The sequence below is a fragment of the Solanum lycopersicum genome, chromosome 4 (assembly GCF_036512215.1).
Source record: "Solanum lycopersicum chromosome 4, SLM_r2.1".
In the NCBI taxonomy this organism is placed as follows: Eukaryota; Viridiplantae; Streptophyta; class Magnoliopsida; order Solanales; family Solanaceae; genus Solanum; species Solanum lycopersicum.
Genome location: NC_090803.1, coordinates 66611444 through 66633108, shown reverse-complemented (window position 1 = coordinate 66633108; position 21665 = coordinate 66611444). Strand labels below are relative to the sequence as shown.

Genomic DNA, 21665 nt, shown 5'->3' with positions numbered 1-21665 from the left:
TAGCTTAGTAATTATTCTATCATATGCTTCTATATTTTGATTTTTGTCGTTTATTAGAGGAATAAGTTTTACATTGGCGTAAATTCAAAAATTAATCAGATCTCAATACGAAATTCGAATATTAAAGGAGGGAATGAGCTATGTACTATTGTACTAGTGGGCAAGTTCAGTTGTTTATCATCTGTTTCCCAATTCCAAGTTCCAACTCAAATCTATGACATCAAAGAAAATTACAAGGAAAGCTGCTGGCATCCATGATTTTTTTTGTATTTGGCTTCCTCTAACCTTAACATCATATGGCAATTGGCATCATCATAAAAAATGTAGACTAATACATACATTATTCGTCTCAAAACAAGTGTTATTTTAGCAAAAATCACGTTCATTAATAAATTAATAAATATCTCTTGAAAATTGAACACTGTTAAAAAGATGGAGTATACAAATATAGATGGAAAAACATACTAATTTTGTCTTTTATTTCTATGGTAATGCTTATTTTGGAATATGCCAAATACATAAAGAGGTCCCTAAACTTGTTGGTTTTTTTTCCTCTGGTATCTCAACTATGCTATTTTCCGATTGAATCATTGAACCACTCATAATTTGTTTCTTTTGAACAAACATCGTTGGTTGATGTAGAATCATATTTTGTGAGGGGTATTGATAGAGGACACATATTTTGTTCCAAATTTCATTAGTCCGATTGATAATGAAAATGTTCAAAAATAATTGTGTTTTACTTGAAGTCATTTGAACACATTAGAAAACAAATGAGATCCATAGAGTTTTTCTTCATTCCTTCAATCAAAATCATTACAATAGGAATACAATTGAAGGCATTTACAATAGAAAAGCTGATCAAAATCAACCAACAACGTTTAAAAGGAATAAATTATAGGCAGTTCAATGATTCAATAGAAAAATGACGTACTTGAGATACCTGAGGAAAAAAATCAAACAAGTTTAGAGATCTATTTATGAATTCGGCCTTTAGAATAACTTCTTTTTGTTGAAGTGACAGTAATTTTGAAACGGAGGGAATATTATACAAAAAAAATTTGATGTAATGATGCAAGCTAAACCTATAATTGATTCAACAAATTCTATCCGTGCAGGCAACTATAAATATGTAAGGGGTTTTGGAATCATTTCAACCTATATTTAGAAGCACCCCATATATATAGATTTCAGTTGAGATCATAATTTATTAGTATTAAGAAAAATCTTAATTACTATACTAATTAATTAAGATTGAGCTACATATAGCCTTTGCTAAATGGAGAAGTAGATAGCCTTTTATTTACTGAGCTTAGAGTTTGTCAATCACATGCCTAACTCGTACTAATTTAAATATATTTAGTTTTCAGTCAACTAGTTAAAAGAATTTTCACACATCTAAATGTTTAAATTTTCGGTGCACAAAGTATACTGCATTCACGTAGGATCTACGTAAGGAGTACACCCCAAGGGCCAAAGATGTGATATAGACAGTGTATCTTAATGCAAACATTACTCTACTTTTACACCTATTATATAGCGATATACGTTTAATATACACTACATATTGGTAAAACAAAACCTAGAGATTAGTACTCTTATTTTTTGTGATGGCTTTAATTTGTTAGGGTGCTCTATAGTATTAAAAATAAAATCTTTGAACTTAGTCATACAAATAATTATAGCCTAATGTTTGTTAAAAATTTGTGTCAAATCATTAAGTAATTTTGGCTTGATATTGTTTGGAAAGACTCATATACTCTCATTCATATTGAACTTCTTTTGTTCAGTGACATTCGATCACAAAATCCATTGACAACTGATACTATACAGACTAATTAAAAATATCGTTTAATTCGTAATAATGTATATTGTGGTTGTTACGATAGTTTTGTCCTCCTTTAACATGCATGATTCGCAACATCAAAGTCTAAGCGCGTTAAATCGAACAAATTCAGTTCACCATATTATAAACTACTAATGTCCAAATTCTAACAAAAGCCCAAGTCACAACTCACAAGTGAAACTGTATAGAACAAGAATGACCAGAAATTAAGGAATTATTTGCCAATGAGCCTCAAGTACTGATGTTATGAAGATGACAAATGATTGTCCTAGTGACCTGTTCTTGTTTAGATATGTCCTTAAACACACAAAATAATATTTTTTTTATTCTATCATTTATATATATATATATATATATATATTGCTATATATAGTGCATTCATGCACAGACAACAACTTGTTTACAGATAAGCCCTCAACAATTTGACTAATTTAATATGTTGTAGTAATACGTAGTATTCTCTTTTGGACGCACAATATTTTTTTACAACATAACATAATCGGTCCAATTTATTTGAAACTGAGACATAGTTATTACTATTGTATAACAAAGGAATCTATTATTTTTAGTTAGATCGTTAAAGAGTGTTTACTTTACTAATCGTAATTATAATCATCATTGATGTTTATTTAGTGTATATATAATGAAGGGTTAACTTTTCTTAAGAGTGTATTTGGACATAAAACTTTTCAAGCTTTTAAAAAATAAAAGCTACATACGTATACATTAATTAAACGTCAAAAATTGGTTAATTTGATTCCTAACATATTGAGAAAGAAAAAGTTATAATTATTCATGAGATTGATTGAATTTTTATTTTTTTTTTTACATTAGTGAAATTGTATCTAACTCAAAGTTCATTGAATTATAGTCAATTACTATAAGAAAAAATTTGCACAGAGGAGGTGGGGGAGTTAATGTTATTATTATTATTATTTATTAGTTGGATTTTTAATTAATTTGGGACCTACTAACTCATTGACAGAGCCAATGTCCCTTTTAAAAACCACAAACATACCAGAATGGAATTAAACCATATAATTGGTTCAATCATTACATGCTATAATTGAGCAATCCAGCAATCAACATATTCAATATAACCATATGGTCCATTTTATATCCCTTTTGATAATAAATTTGATCTTTTTATTTATTAGTATAAGAAAATAATTTTTTTCAAGTGTGTACTGTTTTAAAGTTATAACTGTCTCTTTAAGGTATACGATACTTAGTATTATCTAAAGATTTATAAATGAATATAGTTGCATCTCGAATCAAATTTTAGATTCTTAATTTATCATATATTTCTGTGTGTTCTTTTAAAAGATGATCAACTACTTAATATGTAACATTCTCTTTTATTAAAATCAGAAGTCTAATTTTTTTTAAAAAAATGCATTTGGAGAATATTTAAAAATGGCTAGCCTAACTCTATCTTTTTCACATTTATAAATAATGGAATTGAATTTGAATTTAAATTTATATCCATAATAATGGATTTAAGTTTTCATATATGGGAATCAATTTTACTTTTTATTTGATGGAACCATAATTCCTTCCTTTGATGCTAAGTAATTAATATGATATAACTAGTTTATGTCCCTTTCACATATTCTCATAAATGTATGTGTGGCAATTTTTCAACCAAGGACCTTATACAATATGGTACATGAAGTGCATCTAAGAATAAAAGGAATATATTCCACTTATTAAAAAATAAAACCATCTTTTTATTTTCTCTGTCTTACTTCGTTTTCCCTTTTTATTCCACTCTTTTTTTTTATATAATACAATTAGGTTGTTCTTCGATTTAAGTGGTACTTTTAATTTAGTTTAAAACGTTGTGAGGAGCTAATCCTAATACATTTCACACTTTCAACTTTAAATTATATGCATCTGGTTTAATTTGTTGTAATTTTTTTTTATATATATTTAAAAAGTATTTAATTTTTGAATTTTTATTTTTTGAGAGGATTCATAGATAGACAAACAAAAGATTTATTTAAATGATTAATCTCAAATAACTTTTTTTACATATAAATTCCAATATAATTCAATGTGATATAATATAAATTAGGACGAAAGGATCAATGTCTGATTGTTGTTGCTTATCATTATTTTTGCCTAGAATTATGATTTTTTACCTCACAACAGTCTAATTTAAATCATCATATTTATATGTATAATATAATTTTTATTTTTGATGATTTACATTTAATTAAAAAACAGGAGAGACAACACTGACATGAAATTTAAATAAACATATTTATTGTGTCAATAGAGAGGGAACATGAGTTTATACACGTTTTAGGGTTTTAAACTATCTTAATAAACTAAAGATCACATAATTAAACATAAACACTGATTAATTAATCTCTCGTGACTTGACTCTAGAAATTTGCCAACCATCCTACTAATTCCCTTTCTAGTTAAGATAATAATTAGGACTATATAATTAATTACAATACTTTTTCATGTATTAATTAGGGATTTCTTTTCTAATTTATTTTATATATTATTAATAATTCCCAGTACGTAAGTGTATATACTATATAGCATCATAGAACGAAATTGAACCAAAAACAAAAAACCAAAGCATGGTCATCTAACACACTGCATTAAATTATACGTTAGAAGCTAATTAAAAAAAGTCATTAATTTCATAATTAAAAATTGAAAAGTATCAAAGACTAAGCAGGTGGAAACAAAAGTGGGGACGTTATTTTATTTCTAATTATGAACTTTTGTTGCAATTTAGGTAGCAACATATACTAAACTTCCCATTATATTATAGTCATGATGTTGACTAACCTCCTAAAATTAGCACTTTTCATTATATACATAATCTTTGTTTTTTTTTATCTTAATGTCTAGTACATGTCTTGAATTTCGACTAAATTTAAATTAGCTAGCATATATTGCATGGCTCATGTTGGAAACACGCTTCGAGGTTTAAACATAAAACCACTTATATAAATTAAGGGGATCCATAACCATCCTTTAGCGTAGTCGAGGATCTTTTGGGAATTAATATCTTTTTAACTCCGTGAAATAGGAATCAAGTTTGTAGACTTTGAATACTCTATTCTCTCAGATCCGCCTATTAAATTTTACAGAATATATTATGATCAGATTTTAAAGTCTAAACCAAAACATACCATAAACCACGATAATTTTCTCCATTTTTTTCATTAATATTGGCACATTAGATTAGATACTTTTTTTGGTGTGTAACTTTAGATTAGATACACTATAATCTAATGTCTTCTTATTTTATTTTTGTTTATATAAGATACACTTTCTTTTAATAAAAATATTGAAAGAAGCAACAAAAAAGTTAAAAATATATATAATCAAAGGTTGTGTTAGATTTGTTTTATGGGACAAACATTAAACGACGATTTTAGCCAGCTAGCTGTTTAGTGAAATAAAATAACAAACCAAAAAAAGGGAAATATTTTATTTTTATACTAATAGATAGTGACATTTCCAAAATATTATCCGTAATTAATTAAATGTTTGATATAGTGTGTACATTATTTTATAGAGTGCTAATTTTCTTTATTGCCTCTTTCAAGTGTCGGCTGTTTTTTTCTTCTTTTTTTGAAAAAAATAAAATAAAAAATCTAATCTGTAAATAACAAAAATTATTATTATAACATATCCATTTATTTCTTTTTCTAAATACATTCAATTTAATTTAATTTGTTTTGTGAATCAAATTGAGTAAGCCCAAATATAGAGCCTCAGACTCTTTTTTGTCCCCATGACTTAGGTCATTAAGGGGTTGTTTGTTTATCGATATTGAAAGATTATGCATTATAATAAGTTTGAGATTATATTTATTCGTCATTTGATTATGATAACAACTAAAATTAACGTAAATTTTATATCAAGATTATAAAAAGTGAAATTACGAATGAAATTATAAACTTAAAATTTTAATTATGAAATATCCTTATTTTGAACCAGATGAGTTGTAACTTGTAAAGTTTAAATAATATTTCTTTCTTAGTAACTTATAAGAGCCAACATATTTTTTTTTCTAAGAATTATATTCAAAAGGAGGAGTGAAACTAATGAATTCAATCAACTTATTATCATTTTACGTTAAAAATGTAAATATTCAAAAAATTACTGTATCATAAGAATGTATTATAAGTTACAATTTATTTATTTATACTGAATAGAATTTATTTAATTTGACTCGTGAAATGAAACATAGGCAGAGATATTATTCTCCCTATATATACTTCATGATTGACAAAAATCTCTAAAATTTATTGAAACAAAAATGATGAGTGTTATCTTAGCTAGCAACAATAATTATTTGAATGGAAAACAAATCAAAATAAGTCGCACGTATTTTTAAGATCAACAAAAACAAAAATCTACTAATCCACTAGAAAAAAAAAAAAAGAGATATAATTAAAGCAGTGGATAAAGTCAACAACTTTGATTAATAGTCACATGATTATTATATTATAAAGTATATATATGAAACATTTTGAAGTTTTGTGGCAAATAATTCTGACCCTTCGATTGAAATAATATTTGAGAAAATGTACGGATAAAATTTGTTTTCCCATGTTACATGCCCCCTTGGATAATTTAATTTGCATGATTATTATTGATCGAGACATTATAAATAAGATTATATTATGTGATTTTTTGTTAATTTAGAGACACTTTTTTCTATGTAAATGAAAAATATATATATTTTTTATTCTTACTTCTGCTTAATCACAAGTCTATCTCAATCGAGAGTTCTTAGAGAATAATTTTTATCTTTATTATAATATCGAGTAACGATTATAATGTGTATCTATTATCTTATCATGTAAAAACTTTTAGGAGAATTGATTTGTAAGGCACTTGCTATTGTTTTTATAGTTATATGTCATTTTTACGATAGTTATTTAAATTTCATTTTTCTGTTCGTTTTATAAATTGCTAAAAATTCATCATTTTCTTAATTTTTAAAAAGAAAGAGAGAAAATATATTAATAATAAGAATAAATTAGCTGTCTTTCTTCCTAAAAAGAAGAGGAAATTAAAAATAAGAGTCAAGATGCTTTTTTTTTTCTTAAATATTTATTTATGTTGCAAAGCTTCCAACAAGAGTGGATAAGAGTAAGCCGATGTATTGTGGTTAGGCCCCAATATTTGCAATAATACAAATTAAATAAACTTGCAACTTTTTTTTTAATTATTTTTCTCCACTAGCAAACTATAATTATTTCTTTGCTTATTCTAATTATTATTTCAAGTGCACCAAAAAAAAGAACAATATAAAAGTAATAGACTAAAATTTTAGTATAGTTTTTGGGTGAGGAAATTAGGAAGAAAGTACACAACACGAGCTTATACATTTTAAAAATAATACTAATATTTTATAACTTTTAGAAAATAAATACAAAATAGCATTTGGTTTTTAAAAATATCTTCATGATGTGAACTATAAACTATTGATTGTGACCAACAAAATACATCGTATAGCTCCTAGATTTTCCGCATTATAAGTTTATCTATTTGTTAATTAAAAATGGGACAAAATAAAATAGAACTTCTGTGAAATTTAAATATATTTTGAAAAATTTTAACTTCAATTTTTAGACTATTTTAAACTTATTACCAAATCTTTATCTTCTTTAAATGACATAAATTTTGATCATTTCTAAACAAACTAATGATTTAAAACGTGTTCTCTTTGTGCCCAAAAAAAATATCTATAATCAAACTACGAGAGTTAATATATCAAGACTTGTGTGTATGTAATGTAGATTAGTATTTCTTTATTTTGAAAAATAACATTTGTATGTTTGAGAATTAAAATGCATTACAAGTAATGAGTTTAAATAAATATTAAAATTTATTTGCTTAACATGTACTTATTATAAGTAAAGAAATCGACTCCCTAAATTCCAAAATGATCTCTTCCTAGGATTACGGTAATATCTTAAATAAATTAAATTGTGTATTTTTGGTCAATTTATGTCTGAAATATGTTATATTTCATCGAATTATAGTATTATATAACCTTTAAATATCAGGAAAAATATAGGTTTAATATAATACACGTGTAATTAAGTGATGGAATATCGATAATCTTGGGAAATTTGCTAATATTTATATGTAAAGAGATTAAAAGTATTTTAATTAATTAAAATATATTTAGTCAAATATCATAATGATCAAAATAAAAAAAATTCAATAATTATAGGATAAAAATCAAAATTAATTAAAGCTACTAATACTCATCTAGTTTGATAGGGTAAAGACACGTTAGGGTGCTTGAGCTTAAAAGTCATTTCATGAGGCTAAAATGTCAAAAAGAGAATAAATTTTCCACTAATGTTACCTCCCAATGAAAAATTAAATTTTAAAAAATTATCCTATGGCTAATGTAATTATGATGATGGTGAGTTTCTTACAGAGACAATATCACTAATTGTTCAAATTATTAGTAACAAAATAATCTAAAGTAGAAGATTACTTGCTTTTTGAAGGCTATAATTACTTCTTACTTTGGAGGTTGGAATTAATAATGTTTTTGTGGGTTGTTGAAAGCCACTGATTTAGGTATATTGTGATTAATTTCCACTCACTTTTGCATTAAAACACAAATTTGATACTATAATTCATCATTACAAATTGTCACTTTGATAGTGTAACAAGTGAGGAAACATATAATTTAGATTTTTATATTCTTTTTCCTTGGAATAATAAGCTTCCAATATTGTCATATTTGATCGACATACAAAGAAATATGTTTTACTTTCCTAACATGAGAGGCAGATTAAACTTTAACCAACTTTTTTGATTTGGCATCATTACTTTAAAGATTTAGATTAAAATGATAATCTTTTTTATATATTTTTGAAGCGCGAATCATTTAGAAATAATTTATCTATCAGTATTTATATGTCAATTTATATTGAATATGTTATTATTGTTATATTTTAATTACATGATATATATATATTCATATTAACGAAAATTTAGATAATTTTCTTCGAGAGTTTCTAACCATTCTAAAATATTCACAAAACATTAAAAACCATAGTTTAAAAACACTTGACCTCCTAATATATATACTTTTCTCATTTAATAAAGTTATATTACATCACTAAACAGCTTAAATCTTTTGTCTTTCTCTAAAACATTCTCCTCCCATTCAAGGAGAAGTTCAAATCAAAATTAAATGAGCACAATTCTTTCCAACAAAGAGCATTAATGAATACATAAAATTTATTAAAAGAGTACCAAATTTATTTAGAACACATTTCTTCAAAAATAACCAAAAGTGGCCCCATTATTTGTTGAGGTGTCTTCATCCACCAATACAAGGACAACATATTCAGCGCGATCCACAAGAGTAGAATACTACAAAGACCTTATCCTTAATTTGTAGCTAGAAAGATGTTTTTGATAACCGTTTCGCGATAAAACTGCGAAACAAATATCATAATGAGAAACTAAAAACTTTGTGATCAAATGCTCTTAATAACCAAAAGTTTATTGTAGTAGTGAAGTGAAGAACAGGTACAGTACTACAGTTAAGCAAACATGGCTTCCTAATTCCAGAAAAACAGGGAATAGGCAGAGTAGCTCTGTACATTCATAGGTAATTAACACTAATACTCATTGACCTTCGCGATATTGTTGAAGAAACTATTAATCCATAGATTGTTATTTCTTATGATCCAACAAAATGTAACGGTTTTCAGAAGGCTTCGATACCGATTCGTTCATATTTTTCTGGTTCTGATTCGGCTAACCTCTGTTTTTCGAAGAAGGTTTGGTTCTTCTTTATGAATGCTTCAATTGTAAGCCGGAAGTCTTCGTTGCTCAGTGTGTCAACTGCTTCTACTGGCACTATTGATTGTTGATCGCCAGGACGGACAACTATCCTGCGCATTTCAGTTTCTGAACGCCGGAGCTCTCGCCGTGGATTTGACGTAATTTGTCGCTTCAATTTCTCAGATTGAGTCCTTTTGAACTTTTGTATTTGCTTTGTTGCTGTATCAATTGCTGTGGCCATATCGTTGCATTGTATCTCCTGAACCTTATACTCCGATGAAACGATCTGCTTATCTTCCATTGTTGAGACCTCTGTCTTCGCCAGTGAAGCAGAGGATAAACCCGGCATATCGCTGCTGCAGTAGGAAGTAGAAATTGTCGATCGTTGATCTTCGCTATAAGGAATTTCATCGCTATCAATATCATCAGTAACAGAATTGTTGCTTCCGGCGTCAGTTTGGCGGCAGAGCACGACTATTGCAACGATAATCGCATTGCCGATGAAAAAAACGACGTGAGGTTTAAACAAATAACCATAGACCTGAACCAAAAATTCGCCTGATAATTTCACAGCCACCGGAACACGAGTCCAGGACCAGGAAATTAAAACAACCGCCACAATCACTTCAAAAATTTGCAGCATCTTCATCATATTCTGAAACCGATTATACCTAGAAATTGCCTTCTCTTTCTCAAATTTCACACTATCAAACACTTCATTATCCATTTTTAAAACACTTTTTGAACCGCTTAGATTTAAAAATCGAACAGTCACAATTCTACGGAAAACGGAAAATCCTCTAGGCTTCCAGCGAGCGGTTACAGTCGTTTTCTGAAGGAGGCGGAGGTTCAGAAAAAGGATAACGATTGTTTGTACGGAAAGGAAAATCAAATTTTCCTGGAGAATCGGGAGGGAAAATTATAAATAAGGAAAGAAATTTGAATAGGAAATCGAAGAAGATTTGATAAGAATGCAAAAATATGCATAAGGAAGTAGATTCAGAATTCATGTACATAGAAACACACACAGTGATACACCACCGGAAAAGCACACCGTTCGCCGGAGAAAATAATTGACGGTTTCTTCTTCTTCAGAATATGTGAATTAAAGTTTGAATTGGTATGGCGAATGAGGAGTCGATGGATGGATCAGATGTGTAGGGAAGGGCCTCATTATATAGGCGTAGCCCGTAGAGTCTAATTTTTTAAAATAATATTTTTTTAATAAAAAATTGTTGAAATTTGTTATGGCAATAATGAGTGAATTATTTAAATTTTTTGTAATAAACGAAAATAAAGGTGGTAGGAATTATAATTATTTTTGTTTATAGATTAAGACTCAAAAGATTCTATTTTATTTTATTTTTTGGCTAGGTTTACCCTTCATTAATGTTCATTAATGTTGTTAAAATTTCAACGATCGAATAAGTAACGATAAAATTATTTTTATTTAATTTATAAACTATACGTTAATTAAATTGTCTGTAGGTTTTATATAAATTCAAATTATTTTATACACAGAATAATTTCAAGAAGGGAAATTCATTCATTTTTGGTCGATCATATAGATAGTCCATAAATTGAGTCTAATATTCACATAAAAGAAATGAAAAATGGAATATAACTTGATATTTTGACCATGTGCTTGTCTAAATGGACCAAGTCATAAGAATATATAGTACTAAATATTTTGAAATTGGTACATGAATTCTTCTCTTGTTCTAGATAATATTTCGAATATTTGGTACATAAAATCTTTTGGGGGTAAAGTTTATATTTACTTTATTATTTTCTTAGTTTATTTTATAAAAATAACTAATATATTGTCGTAATTCAAACTTTTTGCTTCGATAAATTTCTAAATATATAGATAGGTATTGTTGATACAGGTAGAGATAGGAATCCATCTAAATCTGGATTCAGTATTTCTACTTTTTTCCTTTTTCTGATTGATTGCTTCTTTTTTTTTACGATAATTTTTCGTTTTCAATCTTTATAAAGAGCAAAAAGCTACTTGACTGTAAGAAAGAAAATATCATTTTTTAATCTCCAAATTACATGGTAAAATGAACTTTGGGAATGTGATGATCAAAAAGTAGGAAGTACTTGTTGAAAATATGATGGAGATATTGATATGTTGTTGATCCAAACGTATACCTTAATCCGAAAGAACGTGAACGTGATGCATGGGTTACTCATGATTTATAGTTGAAAAGAAGAAAAAACACTTAATTTAGTCCGTTTCAATTTATTTATCTTATTTTTTAAAAAATATATTTTTAAAAAGTCATTTTATTCAATAATTTTTTAACTTCAATTTCACATTACCATGATATTAAAAAATATTTTAATATATCTAACACATAATGGATGCTTTTACTTTTTAAAATAGAATAAACAAATTAAAACAGAAAATTTTATCAAAATGTGGTCAGAAAATTTAAAAAAAAATTATGATATTTTTATTAAAAAAATAAATTAATATTTTTTATTTTTAAATTAAGAGATATTAAAATTAAAAAATTTAAAATATATAAAATAATAAAATATTATTCTGATAAAAAAAAATTTGGCCAAATAAATTTTTCGTATTTGTAAATTATAGAAAAAGGACAGAGACGACAAGACTTGAAGCTCGTGTGGCTATCTCTGTTTGCCTAAATTTCATAACAACTCTAATCACGTGCAATTTGTACATATTTTTATTATTTTTTGCTATTATAAAGTTTAATTTCTGCAATAATTATTAGATTTTTGTATCGCGTGACTGCCTGCTCCATTTTTTAACTGTACCAAAAACTACCTGACATAACCACAAATTCACTCCTTCTTAGTGTGTTTGACGGAGTTTTATTATTCCAACGATACGTTATCAATATGTATCGATTTAATTTATACAGATTTTGAAATTTGATGATTGAGATTTGAGAGCGAGTAGGCCTGCCTTTTGGATAGACCTTAAGTTAGTCAACCGAACTCATGGCTAATTTATTTTATTTAAGAAAAAGTGTTTTTCTTAACGAAACGTAACTTTCCTATAAAGGTAGTGAATTTAAGTTGAGCTTATGTTATTTATGATTTTTCGCTGATTATCTGAGCTATGAAAGTTACATTTTGTAATATACTCCTCCCATTTTATTTTACGTGAGATAATTTAAATCGATATGAAAATTAAAAAAAAAAACTTTTTAAAACTTATTATATAACTATAAATGATAGAAATTTATCCGGTTAAATTGTTAAAAATGAAAGTAAGTCAATAGTTTGATATAGCTTGAACCACTAAATTTCTTTTATGCAAATTGGTATTTTACAACCAATAACTTCCACACATTTCAAATTTCATTTTTTTTTATATGATATAGATGAATTATTATTAATAAATAGTGAGAAAAGGCTAATTATGTATTATATTATTAAAAGAGGAGCAAAAGCAGTTGATAAAAGTTTTTCCCTCCGTTTAAAAAAATGACACTATTTTTTAGTATGTTTCAAAAAGAATGATTTTTTTTTCTGACAATACTTTAATTTTAACTTTTCTTGTGACATGTTTTGGATGATAAGATTAAAGGGCAATTTGATATATTTGACATAACTTTAATTTATAACCATAAAATTAAAAAATCTTCTTTCTTTTCTTAAAACTAAGTTTCAATTTGAATTAGATCGTTTTTTTTTTAAACGATGGGAGCAGCAGAGAAAGAGTTGTAATAGTAATAAATTCCACTATATTTAACTTTAGGAAAAAGTAGAAAGAGGGTGGGGCTGCACGCGATTCCTGTTGAATTTTCAAGGAATATAGTTTGTCACCATCTTATTTTTGCTTTTTCACATGATCTTTTATTTCGTCTTTCTGCTGAAATTATTCATTTCAGATGAATGAAATGAATTTCATATCGATGGAAGACGAAAATACGAGATTGTTTGAACAATCTTTTTTTTCTTTTTCGAGAATTAACTTTTGATATGTTAGTTAAGCCTCAATCTAATTTGACATGATATCAAACACTTTTACGAGTCTATGACATTGTGGAGGAGGGAGTTGTGGATATACTCCTGGTTCTTGAATGTCACGTTTGAATCGTACAATGAAATTTTATAAGACAAAAGAATATTTAGACCGGGCGTGGGGTGGGTGGGGAAGGGTTTATGAGAATCACTAAAACAAAAACAACTTTTAGCAGTAATAAATAGGCATACTAATAAAGAGTGTTAAAGTCTTTAACGATATTACTTAAGTGTTATCAGATCCAATGTCGCTAAAGTCTTAAGGGACATATACAAATAGTGTTAATTGCCGCTAAAAATATATATTTAGCGGTAATTAATTACTAATTAATTGTCGTTAAAGCTCATTTTTAATGTAGTGAATGTGTCATCATATCCGAAAGATTAGAATCATGGGTTGCTAATAAGGCTTGAGTAATTCTCCTCCTTTTACACTAGCTTTTGAAGTATGAGTTAACCTCAAAAATAAATATGACATGATATCATATCAGACTCAATCTGACATGGAGCCCAAGATTTCGAACATCAATTGTAGGGGATGAAAAAATATAAGTAATTCGTGTTTTTAGCTAGCTTTCGGAGAGAGGGTAAAAACCTCCTTTTGTGTTAGTACACAACTCTCCTTGGTAGACCTTTAATCTTTTCTTAAGAATGAAAAAAAAGGGTTTTTATGGATAGGATTCTTTAACTTTAGCATAACAAATACTTTTTGTTGTTACTAGTATGTGAAACTGTTTAAAAAAGTAACTCTGCCCTAAATGGGATATTCTTCTTTTAGGTACCAAAAGAACAATCTCACCCAAGCTTAATGTGATTCCTTTCACCAACTAGTACTGTTTTTTTTATGATTTGCTTTTGATTTATAATGATTAAGAACAATATGTGATTGCATTTAATTAATTAGATCGATGTTAAGAACACGTAGCTGTTAAGCTAAAATAATTCAAAAATACTCTTAACGTACACGATGAGATAATTATTTTCTTTAGACTAAGCCTATCATTGTGAAACTTTTTTACACATCCAATACCCTCTTCATCGTATTAAGTTCTACATGACATATTAGACATTAATTAGAAACTATGATCCATCACTTGATCAACTTATTTGCATATGAATTGTATGTCACTCTGAATCTTGACTCTGATATGAATTATTGAATTAAAATAATTTTTAAATACTCTTAAACAATGTGATATTAGCAATCCAAAAGAACATCACATCATTAAAATTAACATTACACAAATTCGAACTTAATGTATATATTTTTCTAGCTATCAAGTTTTAATGATGTTTCTTTATCACTCCCTATACAATGTCAGTAACTTGCACGAAGCTTATTCTAAAGTTTAATTTAATTTACAACGATATGATTTAAAGCATTTTCTAGAATAATAATTTAGAAACAAATACCAAGTATATGTTGGTCTATGCGGCTTTGAAAGTAGCTTAGCTTATGGATCTCTTGGGATTGCTATATCCTCTTCTAAGAAAATGAAAATAATGCAAACTCTTGTTGTTTAACATGACTAATAATAAATAAAAATTGTAGCTCGGTTAGTTAGTTATCTGAACTTTCACTTTATTAGATTTTGATTTTCATTTTGTAATTCCCTCTCCATTTCTCCTTTTCCTACTTTTAGTTTTTTTTTTTTAAATACGACTAATTAAGTCTTATATTTATCATGGAAATAATTTTATATAATAAATTTCGTCCTATAATACTATATAATACTTGAAAAACAAAAGATTGGAAAGACAATGGTTGTAATGAAAATCGAGATGAATAAGACCCTCTATTTATACATAATTCGAACTTAATAGAAAAAACTACATTAGTAAGAATTTCTTTTCTAATTAAATAAGTCTTACGGCTTACTCAACGTGAATTCGAATTAGTTTATATATCCCAATAAAAAAACATATTTTTTTAAGAAAAAGCAAAAGGTTGGGGTCATAATCCAGATTTTAAGCTAACAATATCTCAAAATGCTAAGAAATGAGAGGCACTTTGAGCAACTTGGTCAAGCCTTTCGGCAGCAATGATAAGAGACTGATTGAGAATTAGGTAAAGTTTGTAAAAATATATATATTGTTTACACCCTTGAATTTAGTATAAATAAATAAATTAATCTGATTATCGTGTTTGTCTCAATCTATGTTACTCCTAGAAGTTGAAAAAGTGGAAAACATTATTAAAATTTATATTTTTAAACACTTTATGATTATTTGTATGCGTGACTTATAAAATACTTAACCAAATAAAAAGACAAAGAATTCTCTTTAAAATAAATAAAAAAATGTATCGTATAAAATAAAACACAATTAATATAGTTGTTTGTTCTCGAGAGGATGGCCTTCACTAATTGTTGAAAAGAGAAAGGTCCTTCTATAGATTAAAAAGTTGATTAATATATCTCTAGGGATTAATTTTGGCCAACATTTAACAGATAGCAACTATTAACCCTTTTTGGTGTTTTTATTAATCAATCATGCGTCTTGTAATCATTTTGTTTCCCACTTTACTTTTTTTCTTTATTTACCCTTTTTCTTCTCCTTGACAACTCTAGTGGACTCAATCCAATCCCTCAATTTATGCTCAAGTATATCATAATTATCCAAAAAAAACAAATTTTTGTTTTTAATCTATAATTAAATATTACTATGGAGCAAACAAACAAACAAAAAAATAGTAAAACTTATCACTAAATAAAACTTGCATCGATTTTTGTTTTTTTTAGCAACATAAATTATTAATCGTTATTGCATTTTAGTTTTAGTTTATTGTGTAAGTTTGATTTCCTTTTAATATAATTTATGTGCAATATTGAAAGGATTATTTTTTAAATGGCCACATCATGTATGAATTTGATTGAACTTATATCAGGACTAGAGTCGTTAAAGTAGGTTTAATTTGTGAGGTCGATCCAACTCAACTTTTGAATTAAGTGAGGTTAGGTCTAATTTTTTTGGTTCATTTAGAAATGAGGCTTTTTAGCCTAGCCTCACTTGGTCCGCTAGCCTCGTAGGTCCAATCGTTAGCTTAAGAGGTCAGCTCGTGGCTATGAATATCTAAATATATATATATATATATATATATATATATATATAGTCGTGTTTTATTTGTCAATGTTTTATCAATAAATATTTTAAAAACATAAAAACTCAAGTCCTTTAAACTAGCTTGTTTTTTTTTAGAGGAACGGTTGAATGATCAATATTTTTTCGCTAAATTTGACGTTGAGTATTATGTATTTTGGTCAGCATTAATCGAAGTGTAAGATTCATAAATGTATTTCTGTAAGTATTCGTTTAAGTATGATTCATAAATGAAAATTTGTATGTATTGATGTCTTATTCATATACTTCAACATTCAATTCTCTTAGATACTCCTTTTAAGAGAGTAATATTGATTATTTTTTGGTTGAAGGGTCAATCCGTCCCAATCGATGACCGCTTAGGGCTGGGTTGAATCGCTATTATATTGATCCTTTAACTAAAGGGTCAGCCCGCCCCAACCCATTCAACTCTAGCCCGTTAGAATTTGATTGAATTTGATTGGGCAACTCATTTTGACAGCTCTAATCAGGACATGGTATCAAAAGTCTGAACATATAATAATTAAATTGACAAGAAACTCCCATTTAATTTCTAATTAGTTTCAAAAAGTACTTAAACGTGAATTAAGAAGTATAATAATTAAATTGACAAGAAACTCCCATTTAATTTCTAATTAGTTTCAAAAGTACTTGAACGTGAATTAAGAAGTAAATTGTGGGTCAATGACAAGCAGTTGTTAAAGTTTGTGAATTAATAAGAAAGTTATTAGAGTAATAGAGTACTTCATCTCTTTCTTTTTAATTTATTTTTAAAAGAATGTTAAACTTTCAATATCCTTTTTATTTTAAATAAAATAATTTATAAATATTATAAAAATAATATTAAATAGATCGATATTACACATAAAAAAATACTAATCATTAGATGATAAAGATGTTGATAAAGTTGTTTTCGGACACATCATTAATGAGTAGCACAATCAACAATTAATGAACCACTTACTCAGAGGTGATCCATCGAGTTCAAAATTTAATTTTAACAAGGTTTAATATTTATTTAAGTATTTATTTAAAGAAATTATCATTTAAATATATATTGCATCTCCCTTTGCACCGAAGAACACGTGTGTAATATAATTATTTGCATGCGTTATGAACCAATAAGATAGTTATATATTATAATTTTACAAGTGAAGTTGTTTGTATAAAATGACGCAATATACCTAAAAACAAGTTAAATTTTTTTTCTGAAGTCTTACTGGCTAAGGAAGAGTATAGTGTGTTGAATATTTTCATTTACTACGTTTTTTTTCTGGTTTAAGAAAAAGTTATTCGAATATAATTCTTTATATACTTGATGGAGAAAAGTGTATATTGGTTATATTCCAAACGAATAATGTACGTAACAGGTAAAAGATTTATTTAGCAAGTGCCACGTTATTAATCATTGGACTTGTTTAATTTGACAATACGTTTTTAGGGAATTGATATTTTAGATTTCCACCAATTTTTGGCAGTCCCATTTTATTGACTTCAACAAGGCTATATGGCCTATGGTTTTGTCAATTTTCAGTTATTAATTAAAGTGAAAGTGCAATAAATATTTGTCGAAAAGAGAAGTAAATTTTATAAGCCATTATTTGTGATGAGACCCCATTTAGCCGACCCAATAATTCCAACCAAATTAGAATTGTTTAAAAAAAAAAAAAGATAAAAGTGAACTCAACAAATTGTTTGGAAAAGAAAAATTCTACTAATTAATTAATATCAGGACGAAGACTTATAATTTACTGGAAATTGTAGTATATTTTTAAAAAATATATAATAGGCTTAAAGGTTTGCCCAACAAAATGTTGGTTAAATCAACATTATTATATAGTGTAGAGAGTTGGTTAGTCAAGAATATTTCGTTAAAAAAATAAAGATAACGAAGATGAAGATGTTTGGATAGATTGTACGCATAGTAGAAAAGTTACTATTAGTAAAAAATTATATGGGACAAATGAGGAAAACGAGGTTGAGATATAGTCGCACACGTGAAGATATGAGGTATGAGGATGCGCCAATAAAAAAAGTGAGAGACGTTTGGTATAACAGGAGTTAGGAGGTGTAGATGTAGGTCAAAAAAGAATTCGCGAAAAATAATAATTAGACCGTACCTGACATAATTTAAGCATACTGAAAACAAGATCTTAGATTAAAAAAATTTAAAGGACAAGAATTAGAATGGAGGATTAATTGTATAGGAGTCCACCTCACCTCTTCTCCTTCTAACAGTATTATTTAGGTACACATTATTTTTGTATACTCTTTAATGTGTTACTATATGTTGCTTCAGTTATTCCTTTAACTTGCTATTTTATGTCATATTTTCTTTTAAATCCCTAGTCTGATATCTTCATTTTCATTTGAGAATTTATGATCAAAAACAGTTTTATCTAGCTTATGAAAATAGAAATAATATTATTTCCACTTATAAGATTATTCTAAGCGATTTTCGTACTTCACTTATAAGATTATTCTAAGCGATTTTCGTACTTCACTTATAAGATTATCCCGAACAATTTTCTAACTATGTAATTGTGGCCCAAGGTGCTATATCTTCAAATGGACTGAAAGTAAAAAGTTAATAATATGTTTGGTTAGAAAAACCCTAAAAAGTTAAAAGTGAACTCAACCAATTGAATAGTTCTTCTACTTTGGCAACATGTAGTTCACAAATTCCACACAGGAGAAAATCAGGACACGATAAAAGTCCAATTTGCATCCCTATTGAGTAATAAAAATATTCTCATCACATAAAAGACGTGTTTTGAAATGTATTAAAATCATTATTAGCATAGTTTAACATGTGCTCTTGAGATTTCGATAGAAATTTCTTAAAGTTTTAAAATAGAATACACTGAAATTTTTTCCAACTCGTTGTTGCTCTAGCATCGAAATTATGGCTGATAAAAAAGTAGTCGGTATTAAGTAAATTGCTTAGCGTTTCCAATGTAGACTGAGTTCTAAAAACGTGGAAACAATTATATATATACTTTGTGAAAAAGTTTTGACCTTTGTATGTACGTTGTACTTGGAAATTTGTATTTCACTTCCTTAAAGTACCATAGAAATAAAAAAGCAATTGAGAATAAAAGAGAACAAAATGTTCTTTGATAATTCGCGTCACGCAAGTGGTAAGATTATATTCCTTACCACTTAATCATTATTTTTATGATCGAAGGATCTAAAGCAGTTTGCACTCACCTTAACTAATTTCACTAGATACTTGTTATCTCCCACCAGCACATGTACGTGGTGAATTAGAATATGAACTTGAGACCCCATGTCTCTCCACTACTTCATTGACAAACAAGGTCATACCCTTGATTACTAGACTTACTAGCTACTTAGGTGAGTTGAAAGAACTAGAAACTAAAAGGAAAAAACCCAAGACCAGAAGTTAAACACACCAGTAGATGACCTAGATATGACAAGACAGAAGCTAGATAGAAAAGAACCAAACATTCATGGAGAAGCTATGAGATTTGGTCATTGGCGTTATGGCATAGGATTTAGGAGATTCCCAGTCACAGTAATTGGACCCTATGTTGTTCGAACTCTCCAAAATTATTGTTGTATCTATGTCTGATCCTTAAAAAATACACCATGTCGGCATTTTTTGAAGAGTCTAAGCAACATAGATTGGAGCCTATTGTTGAATTCAGAAGTTGCCCCAAAACCTTAGCAGCAAAGTTAATCCATCTTAAACATATTTGAGAGCCATTGAAACAAGTCTTGAGAAAAAACAGATAATCAGTGTAGTATGAATGATCACTTTACCATGATCAGTCTAGATAAATCATCTTATAAATTCAGTGTGAAAATACGAGGTTTTCAAATGAGAACATGTAGATGCCTGGATGGTTTTGTCTTGGCTTAGTGTATGAAGTAGAAAACTGACAAAAACATAAAATAATCAACCGAAAACTCAATACTTCTGGACAATAATCAATCCCAAACTCCTTCAATGATAATCTTCTAGTGTACATATGTGTGCTCACAAAGACATCTGATAGTGGCAATGCTAAGAATCTTGATTAATAGATTGGTAGCAGTACAGAAACCAGATAAATAGGAAGCTTCGTATAACGTTCTAGGCAGATGCAAGTAATAAAGTAAAAGCAACTGTAATATATAGCAGGGGAAATGAATAAAGACATAACCTTCCAAGATTCATACTCTCATCGAAAGTAGACCAACAGGAAAGGAGAGTTTTGATATGCAATCCTCAAAAAGACGAGAGCAGGGTAAAGGAATAAAGACATAGATTAATAAATTGAATGCAGAGTTCGCTTTACAAGAACAAAAAATCTTTCTTAAGAACCTATGTGACTTGCTTTAAACCGGCACCTTCCCTTTTTTAGTATGAGAAGAGACCAGCCAGCTTGATAGACAACTCTCAAAAAGCATTTTACACAGTAAACTGCAAGAATGGAAGTGCACCACAGCACCAGTACAACTAACATTAGAACGCTTGGCTAATGCAACCATACAAAAGACAAGACACCAAATCTATAACAGACTTTATTTCATCTTTACTTTGTCAAGGATTCAAGGGACGGCTGAAACCCTGAAACAATCAGCCTTTCCAATCACAGGTATAACATTACACCAAGATAGTGCAAAACGGACAAGTTTCGTTCAGTTTATCAGGTAAAGGGGTGAAAGACAACTCATTTGAAACTATTGAACGTAAACTATGATCAATGAACTACACCTGATCCAAACTGTTTTAAGTTAACACAATTTTTTTGTATCCATTCAGCTCTATTAGGCTCATTACATTCCAATAGTCGAAGCAATAATGGCAATCGAAAGCAAGACAATTCACTGGATTCAACTTAAATGCTCTACCAGCCCAACTAATTGATGAACCATATAACAACAACAGCAAATCCAAAAA

At 28.0% G+C, this 21665-nt stretch overlaps 1 protein-coding gene across 1 annotated transcript; it reads right to left on the bottom strand.

Moving 5' to 3' along the window:
* Positions 1-9332: 9332 nt before the first annotated feature.
* Positions 9333-10808, bottom strand: LOC101245645 (uncharacterized). Its single transcript, XM_004238249.5, has one exon. The coding sequence runs from the start codon at positions 10374-10376 to the stop codon at positions 9573-9575; it is 804 nt and encodes a 267-aa protein (XP_004238297.2). The 5' UTR covers positions 10377-10808; the 3' UTR covers positions 9333-9572.
* Between the last annotated feature and the right edge of the window lie 10857 nt (positions 10809-21665).

What these genes read in the sequence shown, in the direction of transcription:
- LOC101245645 (XM_004238249.5), bottom strand. Translation starts at nt 10,376, where the DNA reads ATGGATAATGAAGTGTTTGATAGTGTGAAATTTGAGAAAGAGAAGGCA.